The sequence below is a fragment of the Orycteropus afer genome, unplaced genomic scaffold (assembly GCF_000298275.1).
Source record: "Orycteropus afer afer isolate SDZICR_OR568_19922 unplaced genomic scaffold, OryAfe1.0 scaffold00154, whole genome shotgun sequence".
Classification (NCBI taxonomy): Eukaryota; Metazoa; Chordata; class Mammalia; order Tubulidentata; family Orycteropodidae; genus Orycteropus; species Orycteropus afer.
In genome coordinates, this window is record NW_006921741.1 from 3,151,267 (window position 1) to 3,178,968 (window position 27,702).

Here is a 27,702-nt window from a genome sequence, read left to right on the forward strand (position 1 = left end):
AAGCACCTGAGAGAGAGTGGGCACCTCCCAGAACATTGTTTTGTTCCACTACCAACAGAAATACTCCAGGTGGACACCTTCAGCAATCAGGAGTTCCTCAGTTGCTCATAGCAAATCCCACCTTGGAGTTTACAAAGACTTATGGGTAGAAAAGCCACACAAAGTAATTTACTATACCACAGTAGGTCTTGGGTTGGACCTTAAATTCTGTTGCTCACTAACTACCAGGAAATGATGTTGCTGCTAGTCTGTGTAGAAGCAAAGGTAAATTGAGGGCCTCATAACTCATTTTGGCCCCCATCCCTGAACTAGCTATAGCTATGGCTTCTGCATTCTTGATTCAGTAGTTCAAGATTAAGTCAGAGCAATATTCTACTTTATTCAAGGTATTCTGCCTGATCTTACATTGAATACGTATTAAGCACCTTATAAAGAGCTAGTGGTTTAGCAGTTGGCTGCTAACTGAAAGATCAGTGATTCAAAACTACTAGCCAAACCATGGGAGAAAGACCTAGAGATCTGCTTTGTCTTAGGCTAGGTTCTCTATAGAAGCAAAACCAGTAAAGTTTATATAGAGAGAGAAAGAAATTGATCTTAGGAAAATGGCTCACACAGTTATAGAGGCTGGCAAGTCCCAAGTTCCTGGATCAAACATCAAGCTGGAGGCTTCTCCTGATTTATGCAGCTGCAGGGGCTGATGAGCTCAAGATTGTTGTTGTTGTTGTTATGTGCTGTTGAGTCAGACCCGACTCAAGCTTCCCCTCCTTGGGTTTCTAAGGCAGTATCACTATGGAAGTAGATTGCCCCATCTTCCTTTTGAGAAGTGGCTGGTGGGTTAGCAGGAAGTATAACAGGCTGCAGACTTCAGTGGATAATTAATCCTATATATATATATATAGGAAGCAGGCCACACCCCCAAGGAAACTCCCTTTCAACTGATTCAAGTCATGTCATATACATCAGATCTCATCATGGGAACGATCACACCACAACTGCTTAAATCACTCAGAATCATGGTCCAGCCAAATTGACATGCAACCTTAACTATGACATGCCTCCATAAAGATTACATCCTAGGAAACCCTATGGGGAAGTTCTACTCTATCACATAGGGCTGCATGAGTAGGCAATGGAGTGCAGTTCTACTCTGAAACACAAGGGTTCTCCATGTGTTATCAACTGATGACAATTAGTTTGGTTAGATTTTGGTATGTACCAGGAAGAGCACCCATAACAACCCTGGAAGGCAGTCAATATTATCCCCATTCTACAAATAATGAAAAAGAGGTTCAGAAAGATAATTTGACTTAACTAAAACTCCCACAGATACTGGCAAAGATGAGTTTAGAAGATAGTTACACCTGAATCTAAAGCCTAGTCTCTCTCATTCTTTTCTGTTGTTACTCAAAATGTGCTACACAATTCAGCGGCATCAGCTTCATCTGAGAGCTTGCTAGAAATGAAGACTCTCAGATCCCACCCCTGACCTACTAAATCATTTTAAGAAGATCCCCAGGTAATTCGTAATCATATTATTATTTGAGAAGCACTCTTCTGCTACCGCTTGCCTTTAGTACTAAGTAGAAATGGAGGAGTAGAGAATGTGATAGTTGTGGCAGTTGAGAAATGGATTCAGATTGGCCAGACCTGACCCTGGAACAAATAGTGATAGTTCTGCCTCTAATACTAAAATTCTACTGTCTCAAAGGCATAGTTAAATCAAAGATAAGCTGTTTTCTGGCAGGTAAGGATTTTTCATTTCTGGATAATAGTATATTCCCAACAGATAAAAATATCAACAAAATAATTGTAACTGTTGATGGAAAAACTATGAAAATAAATAACATGTTTATTGAAGGAAAAATGAACTAAAATCAACAAATTCTTCCAAAATATTTTGCCATTATTAATCATTGTTAAGATGGTTGAGAGAAAAACAAACAAACATACTTCTGCTTCCCCTCCTATCATAGATTATTCTGGAAAATTACCCACTGAAAAGTGAATTGTACCCTAAATTTCAAGTGTCTGTTATTGAATGTAGTGACTCAAAGAAATTAATGTCTAACTGTTTAACTCTGGACCCAAGGGTTTGTTCATCCCACTTTTTAACACAGTAACTTCATTCTGACAAAGCTCTTACCCTCCAGTTTCTTGCTGCTGGAATCAGAGATGCCATTTAAACCCTGCTTAACAATACCTCTTAGTCATAAGCCTATTCTCCTGAATGAACCTCACTGCTATTTCAATTGCTGTTCTATGTTCCTGAATCCAATCATACTTTCTCTTTCTTCTCATAACCTGTACTAACACTGTCAGACTTTTTCGGGGGCCATTTTATTTCCTTTAGACCACTCTCTTGTCCTCTGCCCTAGAACCATAGCTGTGTCCTTATCCAATAGAAATGCATGGTTAAAGCTGTCTGTTATTTCATTGATAATATTACAATTATATGATTGCTTTCAAACAACTTTTATATAAATTTATTTCTGGGTGATAGATACTAAGAACTCTTTCACATTCTTTGTAACTTAACTCTTCCTTCTTCCTTCCCCTATCTTGCTTACTTTCCTGTGAAGTTTCCAAGGTACAGTTCTAGAACTTCTGGAACAAATCTTCTTGTCTCTGTTATTATTTCAATTTCTGGAAACAGAGTTTCAGATGACAAAATGTCTCATAGTAAAGTAAAGTTGTTGTTCTGCCAATACTTTCTAGATACTTCTTTTTATTTATCAATATTTTCCCTTGGATGCTTTTAACATTGTAGACACCCACACCCCATACCCATTGAATCAGGACTCTCTGAAACTTAATTCATTTATTAACCGTGAACTACTAATATTTTTAATTTAATTCCTTCTTTTGTACCTATTTCCCCCTACAAAAGGATTTATAGAGATTATTAGTCCTTTTTACTTAAAGTCTTGGTGTGGTAAATTAGCTTACTGTTTAGCAAATATTCACTCCTTTCTCCATTTTGAGCTTGGTCATGTCACTTGTGTTGGCTAGTGGAACATCAGCAGATGTGATATGAACACCTTAACTGTGCTTGTGTAGTAGACTTTTCCTCTAGTGCTTTGACCATGACAAGGAGAATAACATACCCTGAATGGCCACTGTCCTGCTACCTTGGGTCCCAGAATAAAATATGTGAAGTGTAGATGCTTTACCAAACCAGATAATGTGGATACTGAAACAGCTGGTCCAAGGCAGCCCTGAAGCAAATGGCCGAGTAAATGTTTATTGTTATATGCCACTGATTTTTTGGTTATTGGTTATATATCCAAAATTAACATGGGGGTTCCAGACCAAGGTCTCCCATTTACTAGTTGAACTAGAATACCAGTATTTGCAACATGAGAGCTTGCATTGGCATGAATTGAATTTCAAGTTCCTTAATGAGACTGAAAATTTATTATTCTTGAATATACCCCTTCGCACAATCTATTTCCAAAAAAAAGTCAGAATATAACCAAACTATGAAGTAAATGCCAGATGTCAATGAAGAAAAGTCTCATTCTAGAATCCGATTAGATTAATTTTATTTTTCTAAAGTACAAAGGATGAGGTTTTATTTTTGGACCATGTTCAATATGGAACCCTGAAAGAGTGCTGAAAAGAAGAAATGTGTCTGGCAAGGAGGGGCACCATGTGAGTGGGCCACAGAGCATCCAGAGGTCAACATGCTCTTTTCACTAAACCAACTTTCAGAGAGTTAAACTTAGGTCATTAGCAGGCTTTATTCACTTGAGACTCTTAGAATATTTTCAGTACCTGTCCATAAGACAAGGAATCCTGGTGGTGCAGTGGTTAAAGTACTCAGCTGCTAGCTATAAGGCCGGTGGTTCAAATCCACCAGCTGCTCTGCAGGAGAAGAACGTGGCAGTCTGCTTTGATAAAGATTTATAGCCTTGAGAACTCTATAGGGCAGTTCTATTTTGTTTTTAGGTTCACTATGAGTCAGAATAAATTCTAAGGTAATGGTTTTTTTTGTTTGTTTGTTTGTTTTGGTTTGGGAAAAGACAATATTGAATATAAAATGGTATAATAAGACTGAGGGAAAAGAGAAACTAGAAAGGGCTAACATGAAAAAATGCCGTCTTTTTGTTTTGTTTTTTATTGTTGCTTGTTAAGTTTCATATTGGGGATTCCTCTTTGCCTGATAGTCTGGAGTATGTCCCATGTATGTTCTATCCCATCACATCTCATGTGATGTCATGACATCATATGAGAATGAGTTTATTTGAGGCATTCACCCGTGACCCCCTCATTAAGGGCCAGGGCCTTAAAAGCTGTAGTGTTCCTTAACTTACCTTCCTAAAAAAATGAAGAAATCTCTTTAATCATCTTTTATACTTTTATTACACACTTACTTAAAAATTCTCTTTGATGTCACAGAAGTCTTGCAGTTAATCAATCATTGTTTTTATGTATGCCAAGAAACCATTTCAACAAGGACATGTATTTCTAAAATCTAAATGCTAATCAGCAAAATTAATACATTTAGTTGTAATGAAATTATTTTTTGAAGAGACTATATATAAGCTAAAACTTGTCATTTAGGTAATAGTTTTTTAAAAAGAAAATATTCTTATGCAATATGACTAAAATGCCCTGGGGAACTCTCAAATCATTTTTTTCATTAAATAGAGCTGAAATTATGCTAACTAGAACATAAGAAAAGAGGAAAACACAGTATAGAACACAGGGGAATGAGAAAATAGACTGTAAAAGGAACACTGATTTGCTCAAGGTTACCCAGTGAGTCAGGAACAAAGGGAAGAATTAATCCTATGCCAAGACCAAACCATACCCACATTAATAGTATGTGCTAAATATGACATTTCCAACAGATAATACATTTATGTTTCTTCTATATGGGGCAAGTTATTCATATTTACTATCCCCTTAGGGCCAAGCAAATAGTTTGTTAAGTATTTTTCAAGTTATTGCTTGCTAATAAAATGATAAATTCCTATCAACCAAAAGTTAAGCATGATCTCACATATATAATCTTATATGATCCCCACAATAACCTCTGATGTAGGTATTATAACTTCCATCTTATAGATTAGTTTAGGCCTAGAAAGCTTAAATAAATTGCCCAAGGACATACTGCCATGGAACCTGGAATATTTTCACCACACCACACTACTCAGAAAACCCTAAAGTTTTCAACTCTTAAGGAAGCACAAAGATGACTGAATTAAGTATAAAAAGTTAGAGCTTTAAAAAAGTAAAAAGCGCTACAAATAATTCAAAACCAGATACAAAGCTAAAGTTAGGGTAATAGGAAGAAAGTGATTAATTTGTTACTTGTAGCTGATTTTACAAGTTGGGATGTTGTTGTTGTTATTTACTGTCAAGTCTGCCCTGACTCCTAGCGACCCCTCCTTGGGTTGCCAAGGCAGTATCACTACGGAAGTAGATTGCCCAACGGTCCTTCCAAGGAGTGGCCGGTGGGTTTGAACTGCCAGCCTTCTGGTTAGCAGTCAAGTGCCTTAGGCACTATGTTACCAGAGCTCCTACAAGTTGGGATACTGTAAATGTCTGTGTAGAATCCGTAGATCCTATTGATAGCTTAATTGTACACACAGGCATCCAGCAGTGAAGCCATGTTGTTGTTGTTGTTGTTATGTGAAGCCATAGGCACCCTAAATAAATGTCTTTTAAATAATATAGATGTCCTTTAAATAGTATAGTTCCACAACAAGGAAGCAATCCTATTTACAAAATCAAGCCTCTGTGCTCCATTTCTTTTTATTCAAAATACTGCTCATCAGCTTTGCCAACAGCTATCACAAAAAATATTTGTTTGGGTCACAGGATTCCTTAATATACACATGGATCCCTGTTTTAAGGGTAGTGAAGCCTCTGTGACAAGGTGTCCCCTACCCAAATCCACATCTGTAAAGTGAGTCACTCAAAAACCAAACTCACTGCCATTGAGCCGATTAGACTCATAGTGACCCCTCCTTGGGTTTTCAAGGCAGTATCTCTATGGAAGTAGATTGCCCAATCTTTCTTCCAATGAGTGGCTGGTGGGTTTGAACTGCCAATCTTCTGGTTAGCAGTCAAATGCCTTGGGCAGTACGTCACCAGAGCTCCCATAAAATGAATATGTAAGCAAAATTTGCTCCCAAACTAAGAGGCAGAAAACAAGGGAAGGAAGAGAAAACCATGGGGCAACATGATACCCAAACCAAACCTAGTATTTGTGAGTCATTTCTGATTCATACTGACCCTGTAGAACAGAGTAAAACTGCCACATAGGGTTATGGAAGCAGAGCAGCTGGTGGGTTTTCACCACTGACCTTTCAGTTAGCAGCTAAGTGCTTGAGCCACTGTGCCACCAAGGCTCTTTGGCAACATGATAGGAGTTAAGTAAGTCCTCAGACTCTATAGTCGGGCTATCTGGGTTCAAAATCTTTGCTCTGCCTTTTACTGTGAGATCTTGACAAGTTACTAACTTCTCTGTCTTATTTTCCATATATGTAAAATGGAGATATTAAAGTCTCATGGGGTTGTTATGAAGATTAAATAAGTTAATATCTGTTAAGTGTTTAAACAGTGTCAGGCATACAGTAACCCTAATACAAATGCTGAATAAGTAAAAGAAGTTAGGAAAAGTGAGAGAAAGAATAGTGGACACTTTGTACCTTTACTGTATTACTTTGCTTCCTTCTACGTACACTTCTACTTTCCACAGCTGGGGCCACTTGATTCTTAATATTAAATTTAGCCCCATTTCTGGCCTGGCTCTATACTGCTCTTATTCAGAAAGTTTTTAGAAGCCCTAGTTCAGTAGTTCAGGTGATTCAGTCTTCAGTCAAGCTTGCTGTTATTCTTATCCTGACCTTGTGTCCCAGTTTTAGTCACTTGTTTCTGTAATCAAGTCCCAAAAACTTGTACTCCCATTCCAGCATTCTACTCCCCTGTGGATGAATTCCTGCTTGCCAGCCCGCTCAGGACTTCCAGTTCCTTGAAAGTTCCATCTCCTAATGGGCAGCCTATGGACTAGACACATTTTGTTTGACACACATAGTGTTTGAACTTTTGAAAATTAGTTGCCTATATTTAAAACTTGCAAAATGGCAGAAGAAAATGAAAAATTTCCAACTTCTTTTGAATCACTGGACAATCTGATGACACTGGGACCCATTCCTCCATGCTAACAACCCACCAGAAATGAGTGGCAGCTGCTGTTTAGAGGGCCGTGTACTCTGTATTCGTCACAGCCCCTACTCTACCTGTTTCATTTGTTTCTGTGATTTGCTTGGTCATTGTGGGCATTTGCAGTTGGGGTTTAACAGTAGGCTGACACTGAACATTTTGTGCCAGCCATTGTTCTACCTGTTTCACATGTTAGGTGATTTAATCAAAGATCAGGAATTAACTTGCTCTTGTTCTACAGTCCTTCCCCTTGCTTCAAAGCCCCTGTCTGCATGGATCTATCACTGTCACATTGGCCCAGGTCATCAACCACCACCCGTCATCCAGGGTCCGCTTATAAAGCCTTGTTAAACTCCCTATATTGACAACCACTCCTTTACACTGTGATCTATTGCCTTCTCCTATCTGCCCTGCTTAGCCAGTCCCTGCTCTCAAGAACATGGGCCATTATAGTAGTTGTAATGCAGGTCCAGGCTTTACTGCTCTGGCTTATATTGTTATTTAATAAACTCCATGTTTTTATAAAATATACATATTATTATATAGTTAGAATTCACCCTAATGGAACTTTTGCTCCAATTATTATTAGAAGCCTAGAAAAATCCATCAAGCATAAACTGATAACTTATGTTCTCAGCACTATCATAGAAAATGGACTAAGTAACTATTTAACAAGAAACCCAGAGATGTCTGTCCATCTCTGCCATGAGCAATCAAGTTCTTCCTAATGAACCACCTAGAAACTAACATTCTTTCAAGAGAATCATCTTTGTTCCATTTATTTTTCATATGATATGGCTTTGTGTTTTATAAAACAGTGAATTAAATATTTCATTCAAAACAGTGAGGGAAATATTTGTATGACTAAACAGAGATTTAGCATATATCAAAAGAAAACTCACATTATTAATACATATTATTTCATAAGATTATCTGGATTGGGTGAAACTGAATATATATCAAATTTTAAATTCAACTGATTAAATTATACAATAGTCTTTAAAGAAAATCTTAACAAAACTGTTACTTACATAAGGAATCGTGTCCAAAGTATCTGTGTTGACAATTATAGGAGCAGGACTGGCCTAAAAAAGAGAAGCAGGAAAAAAAAAAAAAAATGTAAAAAAACAGTCTGTTCCAAGATAGAATCTGTTAACTATTTAACAAAGAGCTCAATTGACCTTTCTTAAGGACCTATACAGGTGCTGTGTCAGATTCTAAGGAGGATTAATGAAATAGTTCACAGCTTTCACGTGCCCACTCTGAGTATTTGCTTGCTATATTTAACACATAATGAAATGAAATAAGCAGCAAGACTTAACAATGATTTTCTCTTAAATTTTACCAACATGTAGGAGGTGAAGATTTGTCTTATACAAAAAGCAAGGATTTCTAAAAAAATTAGGCAAGAATTAAATTTTGTGACATTTCTTTATAAAACAGTAATAACTTTGCTGAAGAAATCTGATTTTTCCTTCAAGGTACAAAATTATACCTAAACTGATATTTTTAGCTCTTGTCTTTAAACTGTCTTTTCAGAGTAGGCTGTTGTAGTTGTTGTTGTTATGTGCCGTCGAGTCAACCCTGACTCATAGCGACCCCTCCTTGGGTTTCCGAGGCAGTATCACTACGGAAGTAGGATTGCCCAACCTTCCTTCCAAGGAGTGGCTGGTGGGTTTGAACCGCCAGCCTTCTGGTTAGCAGTCAAGTGCCTTAGCCACTATGCTATCAGAGCTCCCAGAGTAGGCTGTAGTCAATGCAAAATAAAAGGGTTTGGTTACTGGCATCTTAAATATACATTTCCCTATTTTGCATGTTCCAGCATACCTTTTCTTCATCATTTCTGCACCTGCTGATTACATACATTAGAAATCTTCAAATGGGAAATTAAAAAAAATTAGTCAGAGAAGGTAGAAAATAATATTGGATATACGAAACTTTGTTTTAAAAAATATTTTGTGCAAACTGCACTCATTCCCTTTAAAGTGGAATAGGAACCTGAGTAACACTGATATAGGAGTGCTATGAGCCAAGTCATTAGAAAATAAGAGATTTCAATCTCTATTTGCATCAACCAATCTGACTTCATGAATACTGAGTAGATCTATCTTTATTTTCTGGTTTCTAGAATTTTCAGAGCAACTTTCCCGTCCTCCCCTAAAGGATCTTTAATCTCCTTCTTAAATTACAGATTTCATTTAGATAGAGGAAATACTCTCATCATGATTAATTGAGAGCTGTCCTGTACAACACGGTGGTTTTGTCAAGTGCTCAACTTTTGGGACATTTCATTAGGTGTGCCCTCTGGAGTTAACAGAGTTAACAGCTTTTAAATGCCCATCTGTGCCTGTGGAATCCTAATCAAATGGTAAAATAAATGGCAGTCCAGCAGATTCTACAAAACAAAATTCCATGTTTTAACCAAAAACACTTGCTGACCATAATCCTGGTTGACATATCTACCTCGTGTGTCAACTACATGTTCATGGTACATTCTTAACTCCTGATGGGAAGTACCTTGTGGGTAAATAGGGGCTTTGGATAAAGACAGTGTCCACTGGATTATATATACACATACTCACACACACAACCAACCAACAGACAATAGCAGCAACAAAAAACAATGCTTTTGAAGAGGCATGTCACATAAGGTTTCAAACCTCAACATGAGTTTTGATTCAGAAGACCTGCACTTAAGTTAGGCTCATCTGATTTATGATTTTGGAGCTCAGTAACTTGCTGTGGTGTGAACTGGCAGTAAGACCACTAACCATTTCTGATTCACTGTTCTTTCTTTTTCCTATAGAATGGGAATTGTAATAATCACCTTGCCAAAAGTTGTTTGAAGAGCAAACGAGTTGGAATATTTGAATGCACTTTATAAACTGATTTTTTTTTACATTACTGTCTAGAAGTAATGTCAAATATTATTATTAACAAGTGTCCATGAACATGGATTAGTGTAAGGATATTGCTGGATAGTTGTGAAATGTTTGTACCCAAAGAGTCCTAATGGCCTATGTTAGTGGCTATAATAGCATGGTAGAGGCCTGATTAGATTGTATTAGACTAGATTGTTCTAAGACAACTTTTTACATCAAAGGTAATAATAACAAAAACTTTCAGTTACGAAATACTTATTAGTACCATGTATAGTTACATGTATAAATATACTCATTTAACTTCTGCAAAATCGTATTGAAGAGATATTATTATCATTATCCCTAAGTTATACATGAGAAAACTGAGGCTCAGGGAAAACAAGGGCTCCGATTTGAATACCGGCTTTTCTGTCTCGAAAATCAGTTTTCTCCCCACTATGCTGCTCCACAATCCCCGGATCTAGAATCACAAGAGAAGAACCCCTCATTCTGAAATGATATGAGATTTCTAGACTGAAGCATCATGTAAGATCCAGACAAAACAACAACCCCAGAAGGTGAGAAATAGAGATGCCTCTGGATTTTGCACATTAGATGTTGAGAGCAATTTAGTGATGTCTGATTCTGTGTTTATTTTAGTTTTGATGATGTCTCTCCTATGCTTTTTATTTGGTTTCTATGATTCCAAAATTTTCGGCTTGCCACTTTTCTCCTATTATCTAGAATAGCTTTGATCAATAAATGTGCATTAGTTTGACTTGGGGCTTTCATTTCACTTTTGCTTCTCTCTTATAAATTCTAATTATTTGGTTTGGCAATAAATTTAATATATAAACAGATCTCTTATACAATGCCATTTATCACTTTTCTATGTAATGTTGCTGTTTTCCATTTCATATACATAAATTTGGTCTTTCCAAATCAGACTCTGTGTTTAAAAATGACAAGGTTATGTACTTCTCTAGAATTCTCCACAGCACTTGTGTACACAGAAGGAACACACATGCTTAGTATCTGTTGACTAAATGTAGCTGTAAAGTGTAGATGACAGAACAAAAGGAAGTAACAGCTCTTTCTAGTCCTTTTAGACCCAATTCTAAGATAATGTAAAACTGTGTTTGTTGCTGTTTGCCGTCGAGTCGGCCCCGACTCATAGCGACCCCTCCTTGGGTTTCCGAGGCAGTATCACTACGGAAGTAGGAAAACTGTGTTACCAAAAAATTATGACTAGTTTTCCATTTCCAGTATCACCATTTTTTAACCCATCCTATTACCTAACTAAATTAGCCTTTATGGAACAGTAATTAAACATTTCAAAACTTCAGGATGTGAAGGCTGAGAATCTTGAAGTATGATACATGCACTACAGAAATGTTTTTGCTTCTTTTCAATGCTAAAAAGACCTAGAAGCCACAAATACCTACATCTCTAAAAGTCACTAAAAATTAATGAACAAGCAGAATTCATGGACTGTAGATTGAGCAAGCACGTTGCATACACGCATATATATGTGATGATAGCAACTCCCTGGTGTGAATGCTAAGGGGATAACATGCTTGCCTAAACCAAAAACCAAACCAAACTCACTGCCGTCGAGTTGGATCCAACACACAGCAACCCCTCCTTGGGTTCTGAAACAGTATCACTCCGGAAGTAGATTGCCCAACCTTCCCTCCCAGGAGTGGCTTGTGGGTTTGAGCCTCCAGACTTCTGGTTAGCAGTCAGGTGCCTGAGACACTACATGCTTCCCTACTGTGCTGTAACCCTAGACTCTCTGAAGATTTCTTCTTGCTTTGTCCCTCCCTAGTCTTCTTTCAAAGGAGCCCTTAGAATCTTTTAGGTACTCAGTGGCATATTTATCAGCAGAGAATAAAAATCCAGAGTAGTAGCAAGAAGAAATACAGTAGAATTCCAGGTATGGCGCAGGAGTATGCTCCTCTCTCCAGATAGCCATTTTACCAGAGCTCAGCTTGGATCCTGTTTCTTTGCTCACTTTTAAAATCAAAAGAGTTTGTGCTTAGTTTTGTCAAGTTTTATTTCAGTCTTAAGACCAATTTCTCTGGTCCTTTGACAGCTTCCTCCATGCTTCTTTTCTGCACTCCACAGTATCCTGTCATATATGCTCTAGCTCTCCATACCCTCTGTTTATCAGGTCCCTACATCACACTGGTGACTCAGCAGATTCCAATTGTCTCTAGCCATCCCTTCTCAGTCTGCATGTGTGGAGCTCATTGTGTTCCATCCATAGCTACCCAACTTTCAAGTATCTGGAACCACTGCCCACTGTGGAGCTACAGATACCTATATATTGATCTGTAAAGTGGGAGACACATTCAATATGCTTATGCCCATTAGTTAAAGACGATTCACAACAAATCTGAAAAATCTTTTAATCAGAAGTTTCAAGGCTTATCTTCATGTAAATCTATGCAAGGATTTTGGGTTGTGTTGCCTTTTACATTATATGCTATTCCATGTGAAAAAAAAGCCAGTTTATAAGCAGTGGGAAGAATAAAGCTAATGACAGAGAAACAATACACAATCAGAGAGGATACAATAAAAAATGTAAACTCTTAGATCAAGTTATTCATGAAGCCCAATCACATGACTGTCCCTGAGTTCCTCGGGATATACAAATATTCTTATATTAAACTAATAATTTTAGTATGCTCGTAAAAAATTAGCTTCTGTTGCTTGCCACCAATAGAATCTAACAAATAAATAATCTGTCATAATGAATGAAAATTTCCAAAGGAGTTCATTGATTGTGACGAATGTGGTTACTCTTGATATTTTTAAAGCACCAGACCTGGGAATACGTCTAACGTAAGTGGGTAGCTGGTCACCAGGCACAGTGCAGTGAGGAAATCTCAAGTAAGGTGTTGGGAGGGGAGGTAGTGAAGTCAGTCATCCAAAGAATACACTGACAAGCACAGGTTCATCCATGGGAAGGTCAAAAGCAGAACAAAACAAAAAAACAAAACCTGAACCCAGGCTTTTACCTAAATGTTTAAGCGGCAAAGTTGAAGAGGAGAGAAACGTAGGGAGTCAAGTGACAAGATTCAGCAAGAACTAAGCAATAATATTGATGAGGCAATGAACTGTGCAGGGGTTTCAAATGGTTGCTCTGAGTAATCAAATTGATTACAGTGTTTGTTCCCCACCCCACCCCCCCAAATAATCTGGGAGACATAAAGGTAAAAGAGAGGTGGTTGTCAGGTGACAAAGTGAAATAGGAAGTAAAATAAAGTAAGAACAACATGTTAGGTGCTATAGGAGTCCACATAAATGGTGGATCTTCTCGGCCTTCAAGGGAAAGGCTTCAAAATAGACAAGTGACATAAGCTCTATGAATGATTTTCTGTATGGGGTAGCATGCCAACTTGGAACATACTGGAATCAACTAAAAATTTTTAAATGAGTCAGCATTGTGTGATTTTAGATCCAGAAATTCAACCTAAATATTAATTGGTCTAGATTGATATCATGTTAATAGGTTTTAGCATCAAAATTCAGAGGGCCACCATCAGGGTGGGCCACATTGAGACCATGTTTCAATCCTAGTGAGGGAAGCAGAATACTGAAGTACTATCTGCACATCCCATCAGGTCCAAAATGAGACTTCCAGTATTAAGTACTGAATGGGGTATGACAAAGATTGAACCTAGGCTAACTATATTTTGCATTAGATTTTCCCTCTAACCTTCTATTATATTAGCCCTTTTCAAAATTAAAAAAATGGAAGGGTTGAGAGGGCCAGCTACTGCCTTGATTTCTTGAATTGCTCTCTAGTTGCCAACAACAGAAATCAAATCCTCTCATACCTACTCTTTTCTCCCAGAATTTGGTTGGTTGGAGCCCCACATTCCGAAGTGTTGGTTGGGTCATAAACCTACCTAAAGGACTTAGGTGGAATCTTCAATTGTCTAGATGAGTATCACCATTACCTGGATGCTCATGTTAGCATTTACAGTTCCACTTAAATCTCCTTGTATATTAATACTGGGCTGGATAATAAGAGCAAGTATTTACATAGCATTTCTTTATGTAAATTAATGTATTTAATCCTCACACAATCCTATGAATTAGATACTGTTATTCTCATTTTACAGGTGAGAAATATGAAGCTCAGTGGTTAAGTAATTTTCCTATAATCATATAGGTGGTAAATAGGAACATCTGAAAACCATGCCTTGAAATCCAAGCAGTCTAGCCCCAAGAGGACATGATCTTGACAGTCATGCTCCACTGCCTCTCAGGATAGAATCAAACTTTACAAGACTTGTTTGTACTCTAAGTTTTACTGGTGACTAACAATTCAGGAGTCAACCAAAAACCAAATTAGGTCTCTCCACTTCGATGTGACAGGTCCACCAATCTTCTTTTCCTTGCCCTGGCCCAGCCTCCAATATATCGTGTGAGCAAGCCTGCAGAAGGCATGACTTAGGAAAAAGCTACTGACACAGGCATACACAGGAGTTCTTTCAGAAGATGTTTGGTAAGTGACTGAATAAAGATAAATTGATGGTTGTGTAAAAGAGAAGAACAACAAGATAGGAAAAATGAATACACAACAGAAATACAAAACTAAAGCTAGAGTATTAAAGATTACTTAATTATACTCTTTCACTTTACTAATATGAAAACAGAGACAAAAAAAAAAAAAGGTAATGACAAGCCCCAGATCTCACAATTAATTAGTACTAAAATTGAGGATAAGTAATAGTGTTAAACAAGAATAAAACATTAAGCATTTATTGAGTGACCATTATGTCCCAGGGATGATGACATACATTTAATACACAGTGCATTTATTTAATTCACACAACACTCTATGGAAAACATTATTGTTCCAATAGGAACAAAGAGACAGAAAGAGAGAAAGGGAAGAAGGGAGGAAAGGAAGAAAAAAGAAAAAAGAAAGGCAGGCAGGCTGAAAGTGGCAAAGACACTTGCCTAAGGCCACCAGTCTAAAACAGGTTTCAAACCTTTATTATCTAGTCATATTGATAACCACCAATATCTCATGATTTTCTCTCGAGTTTTTCCAGGCTTCTGGACTGAAAATATGCAGTTATTTTCTGTCACAAAAGTTGCTAATGTCTCTTTCACAGTCTGAAGAGAATTTTTCACTGCACTGACTCAGATTCAATTCCCCAATTCTCAGAGGGTTTCTAGATCCCTTAATCTCTTACAAACCCCACTTATAAAATGGGCCAATGCTATTTTCCAGTTAACCTATTTCCTAAGATGTTAGCTGGAGAGATAATGCATGTGAAGTAGAAGTGAAGTACTCTATAGATGTAAGGTTGTTTTATTTATTACTATGGTTATTTTTCTTTCCCTGAATTTTCTTCTCATTTTCATGTTCCCTCTTCACTCAGGTGGGCAGCTGAATACAGCCCAGTGCCCAGTCATTACCACTAGTAGCACAAAGTAGTTGCAGAATGTAATAAGGTTTATCATCACTGTGCAGTGACATAGGACACTTTTGACGCAGGCAGAGCACTAAGAAAATAATAGAGTGGACAGTTTAACAGGTTAAATGCCTGGGGCCTTGGCTAGCTGCTGCTTAATGGTTATGGCAGGATGTCTCAAGGGAACAACTCTGTAGGAAGCTGAGACCTTGGTCCATCTCCTCAGCACTCAACAAAATGTAGGAGTGTTTTCCTACCTAGCTTATACCAGGTCTCACTCAGAAACAGGAAGCAAGACAGATTCATCTTTTGCTTGCTTCAACTCTCTTAATAATATTGTCCTCACTTTACAAATAAGAAAACAGACACAGAACTGTTAAATCACTTGCCCGATGTCATCCAGCTCATAATATAGCACAATCATGAGCCAAATTTAACCTGGCAATCTCATTCAAAATGGGTAACTTTTAATCACTGCAAAACATATACTTTTATTCCCTGTCAAGATTTGGTAAATACCAGGAAGTCTGGTCTAGTCAATGATTTTTCCCAATGACCTTGAAAGCCCACTGTCAGTATTTCATTCCTTTTAACTGATACTCTCTCTTCCTTTGATCCTTCTTTAAAATACAAAAAACCAACAAAGTCAAACTCATTGTCATACAGTTGATTCTAACTCACAGTGACCTTACAGAACAGAACAGGACTGTCCAAAAGGGTTTCCAAGGCTGTAAACATGTATGGAAGCAGACTGCCTCATCTTTCTCTCAAGGCGTGGCTGGTGGATTTGAACTGCCAATCTTTTGGTTAGCAGCTGAATGTGTTAACCACCATGTCACTGAGCTCCTTTCAAAATACACAGTAATATAATATTTTGCTGAAAATAGACAATATCCTAAAGACCTCATCAAGGCTGAGTTGGTTATACCTCTTTTTCTCCAGTACAGAAAAGATGAAGTAGTCTAGAAAATAAATCACAGAAAACAGAAATCAAGGAAAAAAATAAAATTTTTCTTTATGAATTTCATCTAGAGTCAATCCCACTTGGAACAAGAAATCGAAATTGCTTGAACTGTTATTTATGGAAGACTCTTCAGACCTCCATTATATGTACCTCTTTGCACTTACCATAAAGGCTACAAAAAAGATTCACCCAAACTAGGTCTACAAGTCAGGTCAAGACTGAAGCCAAAATTAATAATTACACTGACCAATAATATTGTATTTTTATTTTCAAAGTGTGCTCATACACCCATGGCCATCAAGTCAATTCCAACTCACAGTAATCCTAATTGCCCTATAGGGTTTCCAAAGCTATAATCTTTAAGGAAACAGACTGCCATATCTCTCTTCCACTGAACGGCTGATGAGTTCAGACCACCAACCTCTCAGTAAAAAGCCAAGCTCCTAACCACTGCACTATCAGGGCTCCTTGTGTTCATATATAGTTAATTTAATTTCCACAGGAAAAAGGAAGAAAAGTAACATGAGAGTAAGCACCTATTGTGTGCCAGGCAAATATAGTAAACTTTTAACCTATGCTTTTTTATCCAACCCTTAAAGAACACAGAGGGATCAGTGGAATTATCCCTTGTCTGCAGGTAAGTAAATAGAAGTTCAGAGAGATTCAGTGAATGTCTCCAAGTTAGATAGTCAGAGAGAAGCAATGCTGGGAGTCAAGCCTACATCTTCCGACTTTAAATGTCTTGCTTTTGCTCATTAGTCCATGATACCTCAAGTCCTATTTATTAATACTGAGCTTTTACAAACCTAACTGCTTTATTTATGCAAATGTTCTTAAAGATTCCATGGAAAACAATCATTAGCTCAACTCTCAGATGTGGTTTATTCAATATGCCCCATGCCACAACAACCATACCTACTTAATTCACTGATTCATTCCATGTGGTGCTATTCCTGGAAAGATCCATGCAGACACCATCTGCTCCATGTCTCTAAGCCCCGAAAGAACTGAAATCTTATCAGTACAGTTGTATTTTCCAGCTTTAAGTGCCAGAATTCTAAGCAAACTGTCAATAACATGGTTCACCAAACTAAGTTGGGAACGCTTTCATCTGTAGTACGTGGGTCAGGGACTTGCACAAAATGAGTGATCAGTAAGTGTTTTTTGTTTGTTTTATTTTCTTCTCTCTTTTCCTTTTATTCCATTAAGTTAGTATCTTAGCTTCTCCAAACACACATCTCTTCGTGCTTACTTAACACAATGCTTTTGTATACAGTGTTCCCTTCTTGAGCATCCTGAATCAATCCTAGGTCCCTCTCTTATCTATCTAACCAAATTTTATCCATCCTGCAAAGACTACCCAAATTTTCACACTTTCTATGAAAGTTTCCCTTTTCATCCCTCCAGATTTCCATCTATCCAGCCTATCTCCCAAATTTTAAAGCACTCATTTGCCGTACTCTGTCAGTTCACAATGAAAAGAGAAGTTAGATGAAAGCAACCAACCTTGGTATTCTTAATGCAGGTTTCCTTATGCTCATGTATGTGTTGCTGGCTAATTGGATCAAGTGTGATATTTGTATCTTCTTGCTGAAATTGTAACAGTTTTGAGGGCAGGACCCATATGTTACTTTACTTCTTCACCAGTCACCCCCACCTACACTTCTAAAAGCCTTTGGGCATGTGGCATAAACTTGAAAGATAGTTTTCATTTGATTTTTAGACCTATGTTCCTAGAGGGAACCTAAGTAACAAGAGATATATGATGCATGAGAAAAAGCACTGAGGCAACAGAATCAGGTGAAATGGGTAGTAATTGCATGCTGCCCTCCAGTGACTTTTCTTTGGTGATGTCCATGTCTTAGTATACCAAGTCTTCCATCCACTGCTGACCATACTATTCTGAACTATATAATATATAGCAGACAAAGCTATTTTATAAGCAAAAACACTCTTCTATGCCTTTTACATGCTGGATATTTTATTAGGCCCTTTATGCTCTTATTTTTTTTTTTTTTTCACTCCTCATTATGATGCTATGAATTCCATGTTATAATTACTCTTATTTTACAGATAAAGAGACTGAGACATGGACCTACTAAAACAACTGGCCACAAATCACTCAAATATTGACAAGTGGAGTCAAGAGTAATTTGTGACTCTAAACCCATATTCTTGTTATGTCATAGTTCTGTATAGAGCAATGAAGGAAGCAGCTGGCAATGTTTCCAGCCCTAACATATCATTCTGAGTATTTCAGGAAACATTGGAAGACTGGGAAGAAGCATGGGATTTGGTGAAAAGTCAAGGGTTCAAGGACTCAAAATTAAAAAAAAAAAAAAAAGCAGAATAGCACTGTACAACATTTCACAAACTTTTCTACTAAAAGACCCTTTTAACCAGATGAGCATAAACACAACCCAAAAACCCATCCAAAACTAGACATTTATTTGAAATCTCATATTTTATCTGAAGAATGCATGGAGTTTTTATATTTTACCCCAAACCATCTCTTTTTTAATATAAAAATAATGTTTTAAGTTATTTATAATGGGATCCTGCATAGTTATAAAAAATTAAGCACTTTACTAAGAATTAAAAACACCTCAATCTAGACATGGTTCCTGAGCATGAAAGTGTGACTAGAGTCAAGAGATCTTAGGTCTAGACCAAGTTAAGTCAGTAACTCAGAGTGGAAAGGTCAGTAGCTCAGGCAACTCATGGAGCCTCTCCATTTATTTGTATGTTTGAAGAATAAAGAGTGAAATGGATTACTTCTGTGTCTCATCTGATTTTACTCATCACGAATTTAGCCCTACTGGGAAATACTGGAAAGCAAGGGAATATAGGGAAAATACAGGGAAGCTACACAATTCTTCTCTCTGGAAAAATAAATCTCTGTTTTTATAACTCAGATACAGAAACTTAAAAGACATGAAGAAAGGCAGGCAGAAATAAAGGTAAATTTTAAATCAGAAAAAGAACAATGATATAAAATGGTTTCTAATGAATAAGCTAAAGAATGAAGTCTGTATGTCTTAGACAAGACACCTCAAAAATACACTTATGAGTTTCTTGCTCTATGTTTCTAGCTCATATTTCATTTTGTTGAGAATCAGTTAATTTTCTGGCCTCACAGTGATACTACCAGTGGCAAAAAGTTCTCTTCAATATTTAAGAGTCAGAAAGATCTGAAGTGAAGCAGAAAATTATCACCGAGCTCTTTCCTTTCATCTTTCCCTTCCTCCATTTTCAATAAGCCTTTGCATCTAGATGATTCAAACTGTGCCTTCACTTTTCCTCTACCATAATTTGATACTAAGTCGTACAACCTAAACCATGAAGAGGATCTTAAAGTTTTTCAAACTGAAAACTGCTCTTGTGTGTGAGAGGTAATTTTTAGGGCAGTGCTTGAACAATTTCTCTCAGAAAGATCAGCACAAGGCTGGTCCCCATGAGGCAGAGGTTAAAGATGTCCCAAATGTCCAAACTACCGTACCACTCCATCATTTCAGACATTAACTCCTCCTCCTCCTCCCCCTCCCAGTAATTTGCCCCATTTTAGGGTTCTGTATTTTGCTGTAACGCCTCACTGAACTCACAGACACCCAAGGGTTTGTCTCACACAGTAGTGCTGGAGGCTGGCAGGCTGGCGAGTCCCAGATCCGTGAGTAGGTCTGGCGGATCCTCTCAATTCTCGGGGTTTGATGAACCTCGATCAGCAGATCAGATGACGGCTGCTGTCCCAAATCCAGGGGTGAGATGAGGATGAGCCAAGATACAAAACTGGAGTAAGAGGAGGGTGAACCTTCCCAGGAGATTCCTAAGTATACCCTCAAGGAAGCTAAGGGTGGTGATTTGAATTATACCCTCCAGCAAGGCAGGACTCAAGATACATTCCACCTGTGTTGCCCCAAAAGAAATAACCTAAATCCCATCACAGAGTCGATTGCCAGTCATTATAGGGAATGACTACTATCAGCTGCCCAGCCAAGTTGATACCTGACCTTACCTACCCCACTACCCCAAAAAAGGTGTGGATAATGGGATTTACAAAACATCACAGAATGGAAGACAATGGCTAGAAGGGCCACATCAAGCAATTTACCACAGGTAGAGACCAAGCAGAGATGAGAGCTCACTTTCAGTTTACTGCTATAGTAATCGGTAACATGGGCATGTTCACAACAGGTCTTGAAGATATTTTAAGACCTACCTCTGAAAGTTGGCACTTGGGTTGAGAGACAGGATAGAGAACATTTTATTGCCATTTTCCTTCTTTTTAAATTCTGATAACGTCTATTAGTCTATCTACTCCCCTATGGATTTTTCCTTCAAAATTCAATGCTCTATCTGGATTCATTTTCAATGAATAGATGAAAGAATGGATAAAAATGGAGAAGTGAATGAGGACTAGAAAAATAGAGGTTAGCTAAATGCTGCTGGCATTTGCCGGTGCCAGTGAATATATTCTGCAGATGTGTTTGTATATTGTCATTCAATAGGCAATGAACTCTTTGTTCCACAAGCCAAGAGCCTACAAACTCTGGGTCCAAAATGCCAACCAGTTCCTATCCCCACAGCTGCCCTAGTTTTCCAGGTGGCAGTGTGCTTGTTACTCCTAGTTTCTTGGCTTTCTGGTTTTTCAGCTATTATTTCTAAACCCTAGTTATTATGCAAAGGAGGAGTCCTGTTTGTTAAATTAACCTCTTTCCAGGCCCAGGAAAATGTTATAAATGTGTGTTTTAGGTGTAATAAAGATGGAGATATATTGCTTTGCTGTTGTGGGATAGAGAAGAGACAGAGAAACAAAAAGAGAAATGAATGAAAGGAAGAGAGAAGGGAAGGAGGAGGTTGTTTTCTGGTCTATGAGGACTCTGTTACAGCTAGAGAGTGGAATGGCTTTCAGACTGTCTCTCTCCTGTGTTCTCTCAGACCACTTTACCCATTTGATTGCATCCTCAGAAACACTTGGAACCATATGTTTTAATAAAAGAAATTTCTCTTATCAACTGGAAATGAGGTGATAACTTCCTTAAGAAAATAGTGTTTGCAACCTTACATCTCATGTTTCTTCCTTGCCTGCTCTAACTCACTAAAAACACAGGCATTTTATTGTTTTTACACTTAATTTCCAGGATGGGAGCCTCCTAGCCCTGCACTTAGAGGCAGCAGACACAACTTCTAGGGCCAGTTGTGCCCCTCTGGAGGTTGGCCAGGCCATTAAACTCTGAATTATTTCTAAGGTTACATCTAACTATAAATAATTGATTTTTTCATTCTTGATTTTAATAGTAACCTAATTTTGAATATCATAAAAATAGTAATGAAAAGCGTTTAGAATTTGGGTCATCTGACTGGGATTTTAAAAATTTCCCTCACATGATGATCCTAGCCAATTAATTTAACTTCTCTGAAACTCTCTATGCATGAATAAATGGAAATTATAAATTATTATTTGGTCAACTTCATGTTTTTTTTTTTTTTTCTTAGAAATAAATGGATCATTTATATTATATAATTTGTAAAGGGATAGATTTGGGGTAATACTTAACATTAGTAACATTAAAAATGATAATGGTGTCCTTTTTTGGGCATTTTCTTTGGTCAGATACTGGGCTTACTTCACAGTATCTCATTTAAACATCCAACAACCCTAAAAAGTCAGTATTATATCCGACTTTACAGAGAATGAAACTGAATCTCGGAGAAGTTAAAGAATTTTCACAAGCTAGCAATCTACTTCCTTAGTGATACTGCCTCAGAAACCCAAGGAGGGGTCGCTATGAGTTGGACCCAACTCCATGACAGTGAGTTTGGTTTTTTTGGTTTAGCAAGTGACAGAGCAAAGATCCAGGCCAGGTACTTGAAGTAGTTGAAACTGAGTGACAGCTCTAGCCTGAGATTCTTGTCCTAACCAAGGATTAAGTCTTAGTACCTCATGATTTCTGATCCCGGCTACTTCAAGTTTCTGAACTACAATTTTCTCACAAATAATATAGGGATATTAAAATTCACTTTGCCAAGTTGTCATGAAAAATAAATCTAGCTTACATTGCTTCAAAAATTATAACAGGATGGATACATATAAGGAAGACATATAAGTAGCTATAGAAGCAGTAACAGTAATAAAAAGCATATATATATATATACACACATATACATATATATACATGTATATACATATATATATATATACATATATACATATAATTTGTCTCTATCCAAGATAAAAATGAGAAACCCTATTGATTTTAGGCATCTTCCTACTACATAAAAATATCTAAATGAAGCTTAAAAGAGTACAACATTCCTAGCATTAGTTCATTAAAGATTTGGAGCGTGTGTGGTGTGTTTTTTATATTGCTTTATTATATGAAAGAGGACTGCTATTATTAACTCTGAACAACTGTCTACTTTTTATTCTCCAACAGAAATGTTTTAGGTTCTATTTTTGCGATTTCCGAGATGGGTAAGGAAGGTAGGAGTGGCAGAAAGCAGGCTTTACTCGGTTGTGTAATAACTATATCTGCATTAATACCCCATTTTGAGGGGTCTACACAAACATTGTGAATATTGGGGCAGAGAGAAGGCATCCTGCACCTGGTGCTAACCTTCCTTAGACTTCAGATGTCTACACACAGGAATCACAAGACCAGCAGTCAAAGAAAACGCAAACTGCATAAGGGAGGGAGATTAAAAAAGACAGCCAAAGTGACAATTCCATCCCATTTTACCAGTAGACTACAAATGTTAATGCAGTCCCTGGTGTCGCAATTATCCAGGTCACTTCTGGTATAGTTCCCCACCCCCTGAAATTGAATGTCTCTATAGATTAAGTGTAATCTTTATTCCTTTACTAATGGAAATTCCATTAATAGCCTTGTTCATATTCTTCAGAAGGAACTAGATTAAAACTGGAATATTACTGGACAGAAATGCAAAGTGAAGGAAAAAAGAGATAAAATGGAGAAAGAAATGCAGTGTGATCAAGGATGATGAGTTGAATAATATTTAGAATCCAGAAAGGACAAAATAAACTTGGAACATCATGAACTGGGACTGAAACTCATCATTCAACAAACCCTATTTAGAGCTGACCTAAGCTTGATGATGGTTCAAACTCAACACCCAGAGATTGGAGGCTGAGTCTGGGGAAGTGATGCCGCAGCTGAGAAAAGATGTTTTAAGGATGCACTTGAGACACAAAGGATCATTTCCTCAATCTCATTCATCTCACTAAATTGTGATTTCTTAAATAGCAATCAGCCCACACAGATTTATTTAGCAACCATCATATTTAAGGTGTTGTACTTGTCACTGGAGAGATTAGGAAGAGAAGCTGCTCACTGTCCTCCCCTGTAAGGAGTTTACCAGTGTCATGTGGAAATAACCCAAATTCCAAATCCCACTTGCCATCACATCCATTCTGATTCATAGCAACCCTATTCGGGGTAGAAATGACCCATAGAGTTTTGAAGTCTCCAAATCTTAGTGGAAACAGACTGCCACAGCTTTCTCCAGAGAGTGGAGTGGCTACTGGGTTTGAATTACTGGCTTTTTGATTAGCAGCTGAGTGCTTAAACACAGGCCCACCAGAGTTTCTTATGGAAATGACAGATAACCCAAAATTCTTATAATAAAATGCCAAGAAATACCATAAGAGAAATAGGGAAATACACCCACAGGGGTCTAAAGGAGAAAGATAGGTGGATTAGAATCAGAGAGCCTCGGTTCTCTCCTGGGCCTACTGGCTGCATGGTGTTAAACAAGGTGCTTTACCCCACTACCCTATAAAATATACATATATTGATAATGTGGCCATTTCATGGTGGCATTACAATGATTAAATAAGAAAGTACAGGTGAAAGGAGTTTGTAAACTGTCAAACATTAGGTTCCCTACTGTTCTTTTTCTGCAGAGGTGTTAATTAGGGTTCAGTAATGAAGGAGAAGGCACATTATCAGGTTGCCAGACATGGGGGAAGACTTGTGGAAAACCAAAAAAGCCAAACTCACAGCCATCAAGTCGTTTCTGACTCATAGCAACCCCCATTGGGTTTCTGAGGCTGTAAATCTTCACAGAAATAGATCACCCTGTTTTCCTTCCATGGAGTGGCTGGTGGTTTTGAACTGTTGACTTTCTGGTTAGCAGTCAAGTGCCTTATCCACTACTCCACCAGAGCACCTTAAGACTTGTGGAAGGGGATATAAATTAAGCCCTGAATCTTGGAACCTTGCCCTGAAGCCCAACCTACTGGTCCCTCATCTGCTCTCCAGTTCATGTTCTTCCCCCTTCCTACAGGACTGTATCCTGGTCCCTGTACTACTAGTCAAGAATTGGTTTTGTCTTCGTTAAGGTTCTTCTGGCTGCAGAAAATAAGAAAGTGACTTGCATTAGCTTAAGCCAGGAAGCACAGTAGGTTAGGCTGTCTGCTGCACTGGGACTAAGGACTGGGGGTTATCAGGGACCCAGACAGTCACAGTCCAGACTCTTCCAGTTCCTTTCAGAATCATTTCTCTCAGTGTCTGTGAGTTGGAATTGATTCAATGGCAATGTTGTTGCTTTGTTTTGATTTGGTTTCTCATCTCTATTTCTCATCTCACATTTGTTTCATTCTTTTATTTCTGTATGCCAGCTTTCCTGGCTTCTAGACATATATGTCCTCAGTTTCAGGCATGGAGAGGCGTTAACCTGTGAGACATGCTATGGGTAGTAGAAGTAGTAAGTCAAGTATCTTTCTCTGCTAGTGTCCTTCCTCCTTTGCCTTACTTATCATCCTGAATTATTTGGTGCTTCTCTACTGACTAGGAGCTCTGGTAGAGCAGTGCCTAAGGTACTTGACTGCTAACCAGAAGGCTGGCAGTTCAAACCCACCAGCCACTCCTTGGAAGGAAGGTTGGGCAATCTACATCTGTAGTGATACTGCCTCGGAAACCCAAGGAGGGGTCACTATGAGTTGCATCCGACTCAACAGCACATAACAACAACAACAATTTCTCCTGACTAGCCTGCAGGGTTACTAACCTTAAATGAATGACACAACTCTCCCCCTTATATTTCCTGACTTTGTTTCTTCCTAATGCTCAAAGCAGAAAATCAGGACTTGAAGAAAAGGTGTCCTCATTCTATACTGCTCCAAATCCCTATTTTAAAGCCCATCTGAAGGCCTTTATCTTCTGTTCAGTCTTCTTTTATCATTCTTCCCCTCCACTATAAGTGGGTGGATTACTCCCTCCTTGCTGCTTTTATTATGGTTATATATTCTTTGATTACTGCTCTTATGATATTGTGTTGCAGTTATTTTGATTGGCATGTGTTCTGGTTACCTCTGTGCTGCTCTCACAGAAAACATATCACAAATGGGATGGGTTTAACAAACAGGAGTTTATTCTCTTACAATTTTGGAGGCTAGAAGTTCCAGTCCAAAGTACCCAGCTCTAGAGGCTGGGTGAAAGCTCCTCAACCTTGGGCTTCAGCTCTGCCTCCTGCTCTTAGCCCACTGAAGCTGGCAGCTTTTCTTTACTCAGACAGCTACTGGCTGCTGAGGCTGACAAGTCCAAGGTTGACAAGTGAAAAGAAACAGTCCAAACATTACCAAACAACACTGTAGGCCATTGATCCAAGTCCATTGAAAGTCCCAAGGTTGGCAGAGCATGGCAGGCTGCTCAACAATGACATGACTACATGCAGGGTTCAAGTGTGCCATTAGCTGGAGGCCATTTCCAAAGGTGCTTCTTATATGCGGGAAGCAGACCACATCCCTAAAGCAGCTGTTTTAGGTAGTAAAATAGCTGCTTGTGGTAGATCCCATGATGGAGCTGATTGCCAGTCTCATCATGGGGAATAACTACCACCAGCTGCCCAGCCATTCAACCAGGCCCAGCCAAGTTGACATACAACCTTAGCATGATTTTTCCTTATTCTAGTCAACTGGTTAAGATAATGGGCTCTGGGGTCAGAAGACTGTGTCCTAGGGCTAGCCTTTCCATTTATTAGCTATGTGACCATGGGAAAGTTATTTAACACCTTTAAATCATATTTGTAAAATGACTACATCAGGGTATTGTTGACAGAATTAAATGAGATAATAGGTGTCCTGGTTACCTAGTGCTGCTCTGACAGGAATATACCACAAATGGGATGGCTTGAAGAAACAAGAGTTTATTCTCTTACAGTTTGGAGGCTTTAAATCCGAGTTCCAAGTGCCAGGCTCTAGGGGCTGGGTGAAAGCCCCTCAGCCTTGGGCTTTAGCTCTGCTCCTGCTCCCGGCCCACTGGAGTGAGAGGTTTTTCTTCACCCAGGCAGCTGCTGGCTGCTAATGCTGATAAGCCCAAGGTTGACAAGTAAAAAGGCCCAGTCTTGATGTTACCAAACCACATGGCAGGCCATTCATTCAAGTCCATTGAAAGTCCCAATGTTGGCAGAGCATGGTAGGCTGAACAACAACAGGGCTGCATACAGGGTTCAAGCATGTCATAAGCTAGAGACTATTCCCAAAGCTGTTTCTTATATATGGGAAGCAGACCACATACCCAAAGGCAGCTACTCAGCTGCTCTCAGTAGATTCTACCATGGAGTTGATTACCAGTCTCATCATGGAGAATACTACAACCAGCTACCCAGCCACTCAGCAAGGCCCAGCCAAGCTGACACACAAACTTAACCACAATGGGTACAAAGTTCTTAGAGCAATCTGTAATATAGAATAAGTAATCAATAAATATTAACCACTCATTTTCTACTCCTATATTTATCCTAAGTAATGGCAGACAGTATGTACTAATTGTCTGCTGAAGAAATAAACTTGTACTTTAAGACTACAAAATATTTAGAAAGATTTTTGTTTTACTTCATTTGCAGTCATTTTGCAAAGTATTTTCTGTTGTTTTATTACTCTAATAATAGATGTCTATCTGTGTATGTGTATGTGCAATAATTGAATTGCAATTGTGAGAAATGCCAGAAGAATGAACAAATCTGCCTTGGAAAAAGTACAGTCAGAATTCTTCTTAGAAGCGAGGATGGTGGGACCTTGTCTCTTATACTTTGGTCATGTTATCAGGAGGGACCAGTTCCTGGAGAAGGACATTGCTTGAACAATTTCTCTTAGAAAGATCAGCACGAGGCTGGTCCCCATGAGGCGGAGGTCAAAGATGTCCCAAATGTCCAAACTACCATGCCACTCCATCATCTCAGACATTAACCCCTCCTCCTCCTCCCAGTAATTTCCCCAGTCTTAGGGTTCTGAATTTCGCTGTAACGC

General features: G+C 38.3%; 1 protein-coding gene across 1 annotated transcript in view; it reads right to left on the minus strand.

Moving 5' to 3' along the window:
• Positions 1 to 27,702, minus strand: part of DLG2 (discs large MAGUK scaffold protein 2) — a 1,122,948-nt gene that overhangs the window by 1,087,579 nt on the left and 7,667 nt on the right. The window contains exon 2 of the mRNA XM_042781713.1: positions 8,205 to 8,258. Coding sequence (XP_042637647.1) covers positions 8,205 to 8,258 — 54 coding nt within the window. The remainder of the gene's footprint in view (positions 1 to 8,204; positions 8,259 to 27,702) is intronic.